The sequence below is a fragment of the Fulmarus glacialis genome, unplaced genomic scaffold (genome assembly GCF_000690835.1).
Source record: "Fulmarus glacialis isolate BGI_N327 unplaced genomic scaffold, ASM69083v1 scaffold38174, whole genome shotgun sequence".
In the NCBI taxonomy this organism is placed as follows: Eukaryota; Metazoa; Chordata; class Aves; order Procellariiformes; family Procellariidae; genus Fulmarus; species Fulmarus glacialis.
The window spans coordinates 1-7,466 of NW_009206836.1; the positions used below are offsets into that span (position 1 = coordinate 1).

The following is a 7,466-nucleotide window of genomic DNA, read 5'->3' on the forward strand; positions in this document are numbered from 1 at the left end:
CAAAAAAAAAAAGGGGGGGTTAAAGGAAAGTAGCTTGGGTCATATCTCCAACAGAGCGGGCACAGCACTACTGAAACACTGGCACTTCATCAGTCCCTGCCAGCTATATAAACATGTGTTTACACAAAAGTGAGGATCACCAGATTCTTACAAAAGCCACAAAAAACTCCAGAAGTAACCCACAGTTACAGAGAGAATAAAAGGTTCTTATTTTCAGGTTCTTTACCAGTTGCACAGAGTATTTGATCAAAAAGTTTTCCTTGCCAACCGACTCGCGGCTTTTCTATGGTGCCACTTCAGAACATTTTTTTGGTGATAACAAGCCTTTGTTATTAGCAACTTTTCCAAAGCCACAGGTAGGAAGAGATAAACTGTGCAAATAAGGGGGTATCACATGCTACCAGTACTGCTAAGGTTATAAAAGGTACATTTCCCCTGAAACAGTAATAAAAAATTGAGGGGTTAACTGTGAACTAAGATACTGCTCAAATCAATGAAATTCACCCCAGCACAGAAGACTTAACACTCAGGCCACCTTTGAGCCTTAAAAGGGATTTTCTTGATACACAGGCCAGGAACTGGCTGGCTTGACAGGGAAAGGGAAAGGTGCTTTACATGCATGGGGAAACAGCAGCTTCCAACAGTCTCGTGCATCCAGTCCAAAGAGAGTATGAACACCTTGTTGATTGTGGCGGCTTCAGAGCAGGCCTCTAATGTATGAGCTTTGGGAAGCTGAACACAGATGTGCCTGTAGAGAGAACGAACCCTTCCTGGGTCAGTCATGGGATCTTCCTTCTGCAAATCTCATCTATCAGCTCTGAGTAACACAGGCTGCCAGGGTGATGCTTTGAATGAAGCCATGTCCATCCCTCCCCAGACCAATATTTTCCCTGATATTCTGGAGATGGTGATGTTTACAGACTACAAGTCACTGATGGCATTGCTCTGTATTAAACATCGAACAGCAGGCAGATGAGATAAGAGATAAGGCAATAAAGAGAGAAACCGCTCTAGAAAACAGCTCATGTATTTTTTTCACTTGCTGCAAAAGGACTTCTGTTATCTCATAGACATTTCTAGATGGCAAAAAGCTTTTTACATTTTCCCTAGTGCATCACATGCCACATGCTGGTCACAGTTTCACAGTTTTGTTGCTAGCAAGTTCAAGAAACAGATATTTTATTGACCATTTTGTCTTGACACACAGCACTAACTCACCAATGCAGTTATCACTCAATTCAGGGCTTGTTATAACATCCCTTCAAAGTAAGAAAGCACATGCTTTTGCTGGCCTATGCCCAGATACATGCAAATTTATGCAAACACAGGCAAATACATGTCTGCTTTTTTGTCAGCGGATGTTGGCAGGTTTGTAGATATGATGTAGTGAGAAGCAATAGCAAAACAGCAGAGAGGAGGGCTGAGAAAGTCGAGAAGATCTCTGCATTTCTTAAGTGCTTTTGTTCAAGTCTGCTAAACAGTTGTTTAAACAGTCCAGGTCTTGAGACTGACAAGTGCTTTAGAAAACCCCATCCCACTGAGTTAGTCAGTGAGTGATCAAGGAAGTTACTGCAGTGATTTAAGACATCTGCCCTTCATCTTATTGTTCAGTTGTGTTAGGAAAAATAACTTGTGCAACACTGAGAAATCAGCGAACTGTAATTCAGAATGTGTACTGAAGATGAGACACCCTCTGTGAAAGGGTTGTCAAAACGTGGCTTTCACTCCCTTCAGGCATCTACCTTCAATCCTATTGACCCAGCAGAGACACTGTTGCCAGTTGATTGCACAGCAATTCACAAATCATTTCACAGAAAGAATAATAAGAATCTGTTAAAACGCCCCCTTAGATAAGAATGGGAATAGGAGAGCACTTACCACATTGCAGTCTGACCCTGCTGTGTACAGGCCCACATGGCTCAAAGGTTTTCTACCCTGTCCATGCCTAAAAGCTGTTGAAGGAAGCCTCTATCTCCTACACAGGAATTAGCTCAGGTGAGGGTTCAGCTCCCCACCCTGAGGTGCTTCCAGAGCTATTCTTTGCCATCAGAGCTGGAGACTTGGATTGGATCAGATGTCTCAAAGAGGAGTCCCTTCACTGGGAAGCACTCAGGAGCCACACGAACCTGCGCTGCTGAAAACCTTCCCCATGTACTTGCTCTTACAAGCATCTGTTTTCTCGGGTGGGGTGAGAGGCTGTGGCAATGGACAGCTGCTTCAGCTTTCTTCCACAAAGTGCTAAGAAACAGGGTAGTAGCAGCTTGCAGGAACTCTCACTTGGAGCTCTTGAGTTCGGATGTCCGTTATCTCAGGTGAAATACAGGCATGGATGACTCTTCAGGCTGACTTGACCTCTTCCATCCAGTCTTTTCCCTCCCCTCAGGTTCCTGCATTCCCAGGCTAGCAGGATCAATGGAGGTAATTGCACATCACAAAGGCTTCAGCATTTCAACCAGTACCTCTGTACAGGACCTAACAAGAGGCACAGTTCGAGGCATGTCTTAAAGCAGTATTTCTCAACCTTTCATATCCAAACTACTGTCTTGTGTTCCGTCACCACCATGGGTTTCAGTTGCCACAAAATCAAAGGTTGGCTGTACTTCGAACATTTGCTTGTTTATGTACAGCCATTTGCTTTGCTTGCCTCCTTGTTTGCAAGCAATGCTTGGGGTTTATTAGTATTCTTTGTTAAAAAAATAAAGTTTTCAACCATTTGAAAGCTCATCTTCTGATATCTTACATGTTGCTTTTGGTCCACAGGTTGAGAAACACTGTCATCCCACCCTGGTTTAAAGACTCTAGGAGCAGGGACATGGTGGTTAACCATCCTCACAGTTTTTCTAAGAGGTCTTGTGCAATCAGCAAGCTGAAGTTGAAGCCGGAAATTGCAGGCAACCTAGGATCTGGCATTTTGGCGACAGGAAATGAATGCAGATGCAACTTTCCCTTTCTTCAGCAAATGCCTAACCTGCCAAAAAAATGTAGACTTTCAAAACATACCCTCTGAAACTGCACATGAAGACACTACAATACATACATACACACACTTATATACATGTATATGTGTAACTAAATACACATATAAACATATGAGAGACTACAATGAGCTCCAGGAGCCTTTTCATACCTGTAGGCATGAAACCCAATCATCCCTTGAGATTTGCTGCCATTATGAAAGAACTACACATTGATACCTCCCCAGATGTATTTGGAGTACCAGCTAATGCCCTCTTTGTGCTCCTTCATTACAGATTTACTGAAGTGGGGAACCCCCAAGCCTACGGAACTGCAACGTCAGACCCATGTCATACGACTTGTCCTCACTGTTCCCCTGGTAAGGACAGACAGCTGTGGTATGCACAGATGTGTTAGGAAGCAGCAGCAATGCGGATCATGTACCTGATCCCCAGCTTTTCCAGAAGGAGCCATGTGGATTGGCTGATCGTTGTCTAAGTTTCGGATGGTCGGGTCTGCCCCATGGTCAAGGAGCAACTGGACAATTTCTTTCTGGTTCTTGTCACGAGGCAATGCAGCTGCCATATGCAAAGCTGTGTTGCCATGTGCCTAATGCAGTGGAAGAAAAAGAAAAAGAAGAAAAAAAAAAAAGAGAAACCTCCTGATAAGCTGTGCCACCTACTCAGAATTGTCCTAGAAATGGAGACTTGTGAAACGAGAGCTGAAGAAGCCTCACACGATTACTTACCAGGAGGGGAGGAAGTACCCCTGCTCTGTTTCTCCCATGTATGGCTGCTCATGCAGGAGATGTGTGGATTTAGATTCTTTTCTCTGATAGAGGACTACAAATCGGGGCACTTTGATGCTTTGCGTACAGCTAACAAATAGTCTTGTATCAGCAACATTCCTAACCACTCTGCAACCCCCTGCTAAATCATACCCTCACGTAAGCAGAGACTTGATGAGTTATTTGAAAAAGAGAAGGATAGAGGCCATGTAGCATGCGTATTGATCCAGGAGAAACAATAGGAACTATTTCACTGGGAAATATTTAAGCCAGTCTAAGGGACACAAAACACATTATGCTGTGTTACCCATCACACATGGGCTATGCAAGGATCAACAACAGCAGACCCATTTGTGCTCCACACATCTCCACTACTCCCTTTTACAATCACTTGCAAGTGCCAGAAAGTTGCAAAGAGACCTTGACACAAGTGAAAGCCAGACTCAATAGCATATAGGTTATACGTGAGGCTCAGACTGATCTCTTGGATACCAGGCACCTTTGACTGTGGGAGTCCTCCCAGGTCACCAAACTCATGGCATTAAAAAGAGGTGCTTTGAAAGGTACCAAGCCGTCCCGGTGGTCCAGCCGAGCCAGAGGTCCAGCAGCCCATGTCCCTCAGTGACTTTGCATACCACGGACCCAACAGAGCTGCAGGTGGCTTGGCTCTGCAGCAGACAAAATGAATCACGCAGGGCTCCAAACCTTCTCCTGGTTCCTTCCCAGAGTGCTGAAGATAGTGCTTGGCTTTATTTTCATGGCGCTGTCATTAAGCAGAATCCTGAGGTCAAGGGCCTACTTAAGCATATATTGACTCCAGCTTTCTCAGTAACAGGATTTGTACAGAAAGGATAGACAAAATTTTTTTGTGAAGCCACGGGGGGGCGCAGGATGGAGCATGCTGCAATTTGTTGCAGAAAAGCTCTGGTATCACCAGACCGTGTAGAAATCTGTGCCCCTGCCTAGTCAGGTATAACTGGTAACGGTTTTAAATGAGAAAAACCTAATAAGCAAATGCATAAGGCAAGGTATTTTTAGTCTGCAAGAAGTCTCATTTAGGCAGCTGTATATTTTTTCTCTGGGAAACGATCATACGTTTGTCATGAACTTGGAATGATTGGACACAAATTGCAATGTGTATTACTATTTCAGTTGTTAAAAGGAATACATGTGATTTTCAGGTGCTATTTACCACTGAGACGTAAGGGACATTGAAGCACAAAACAAAATAGCAAAATCTTAACAGCTATTCTCAGACAAGGCATTTTTTACAAGCCCTGAACAAGCAGATCCTTGTCAATTTTATCATCCCATAGAGTCAAGGGATAGTTACAAGCTCTTTATAGGACTTCTCGTTAAAATGGAAACATCTGCATTTGTTTGCTGCATCTTTGTGGCAGGACCACTTGATAGCTTCCAAATCCAGCCATGGGGCTAAGAAAAGAAGGCAATCTGACAATGCCTGATCTTGAAGCCTCCCATTGACTTTAACAGGGCTTATGCAAGACAATGGACCAGAGCACCAATATGTGGGCTCTAGGAATCCTTCAGGTGAAAAATACTTCAAAGGCCTCAATGCTTTTCTCATTGTGAAATCCACAAGGAAATGAATTTGGAATGAAACCACAGCAAGCAGTGGGTGAGCCAGGGAAACCAAAACATGGACTCCAGCATCCCTGTTTTCTTGCCTTCTTCATACCTGGAAGAGCTAAAAAGCCAGGATGGGTATCAGACAACCTTGCCATCATATTTCTCACTGTCCCAGAGAGCTCACCAACAAGACTGAAGACTCCAAGTGATCTTATCACAGTAGGAAGCTCTCACAGGATTGTGATCAAGAGACAACAGCAGACTCCCACGGACAAGCTAGCACCTGCCTAACGGGTCTTAAAAGAAACAGAAAGAATGTAGTGAAAAGGCAGCGTAAGGCCCTTCACTGTACAGAAAAACAGAAACTCACTGTTATTACCCACATACACGAAGCAAAACATGTTTCCTCCAGTCCAACAGAAATCTGTACAGGAAAAAAATGTGAAGCTGCCCAGTATTTGCTTCCCAACTGAGCAACTGATTTGATAGAGAACATCCAATTCCTTTCTGATGGACACAAGCGTGTGAATGCTCTAGGGAGTACAAGCAAGGCTAAGAGACTGAAACTGTTGAGATGAAAAGCTAATGCACTGACCCTCTCAAAACAGGGAGCCCTAGCCTTGTCCTCCCCTCCCTCTGTCCTTTCCTGCTCAAGGGTACCCTTCTGCAGAAGCACCCAGAATCACCCACTTAGTCCTGCTGAGAGGGGGCAGCTAGTCAAGAGCCAAAGCTCTAGCTGATGGTGCAGAGCGATGTCTCAGCTAAGGCACAGGAATGTCAGGATTTTTGCTTAGGAGGATGGGTGAAGCTGATACATCTGCAAGATAGTGTCACTGCTTGGTATCTGCTCAGAGGTGAAGTATGGGGCAGCAAGGGGATGGGTGACACAATAGCAGCACTGGGAAGATTTCTAGCTTGCTTTATACAACCTAGGAATGGCTGTGCCTCCAGAAACCCTGCACTGAGGAACTAATGTTAACAAAACTTCAGCTCGGTAAGCAGGGTTGTATAGAGTGTCTAAAGCCAGGTCTCGAGCCCCCAGAGTCAGAGTTGGTCTACTCGCCATAGTGCCTAGGCTCCCGCATGCTCAGCAAGGATGCTGCCTCACTTCAAAGAGCTGGTTTCCCCATGCTTCACCTGCCTGGCAATGTCAGCCACTGGTTCACTGCCTGTAGCACGTGTCTGTCTTCTGTTATTGCTCCTCACAATAATCACAATAATCATCACAATAACCGGTTTGGGCCCAGGCACAGACAGAGCCAGAAGACTTGCAAATAAGTCTGCATTTAAGGCAGAAAGAGTCACCATCTCCCTTAACTGAAATAGGAGCTTCGTCCTTCCTAAGGATGGCACATTTGACAGGAGAGGTTACTTGCTACACGGCTGCCCTAAACTGCTGTCTTTCAGTATTATGTTGCTGCCAACAGCAAACCATTGCATCATTGCAGATCTGTTTTCTCAATCTTCTGCCTAATGTAATAAAGTTCACGTTCCTCCTCAAGTAACCGCTTCCCACGTCCTTCCTCTTCCCTGGTTATGTCGCTCTTTCATTCTGTCAACTTATGCCTGCTGGGAGAGGGGCCTGCATTTCACGACACAACTCAGAGTTCAAGCCAGGCACTGCTTTCCAGGTGAAGTGTCTATTTACTGGAAAATGCAGTTTCAGGTTTAAAAAAAACCCACAAAAGTTCAGATTCACAAACTGTTGCTCATTCCCTCCAGAAAAAACATGTGTGGGAAGAGAATAACTGGTTTCTGCAGGACCCCACAGATCTCCTAACACCTCTGTCTGCATGCAGCCTCCCACCGCAGCACAGCTCTCACACTGCTCTCGGCATGTCCTCTGCCTGTGGATGTGCACACAAATCCTGTACACGCGTGGCCTGACTCACCTTATTGTTGACAAAGTCCTTGGACTTGGAAGCATTCAGCTCCAAGAAGTATCTGAGGAGGGAGATGTTCCCATCCTGGACTGTATAATGAAGAACTGTCTTGTTGCTCTTCACATCCTATTTAAAAACAGAAAAAACAAACAAAATAAGAAATGTTCTGCAGAACAACCTGAAGATATTATATAAATCCATTGGAGAAAAGTCCAGGCCAGCTCTGCAGCTCATGTGGAGCACCTCTTTCC

General features: G+C 44.7%; 1 protein-coding gene across 1 annotated transcript in view; it reads right to left on the minus strand.

Annotated features, from left to right (window-relative positions):
- Window positions 1-2,896: 2,896 nt before the first annotated feature.
- NFKBID (nuclear factor of kappa light polypeptide gene enhancer in B-cells inhibitor, delta) overlaps window positions 2,897-7,466 on the minus strand; it is an 8,733-nt gene continuing 4,163 nt past the window's right edge. Inside the window, 3 exon segments of the mRNA XM_009575889.1 lie at window positions 2,897-2,968; window positions 3,400-3,564; window positions 7,225-7,341. Coding sequence (XP_009574184.1) covers window positions 2,897-2,968; window positions 3,400-3,564; window positions 7,225-7,341 — 354 coding nt within the window.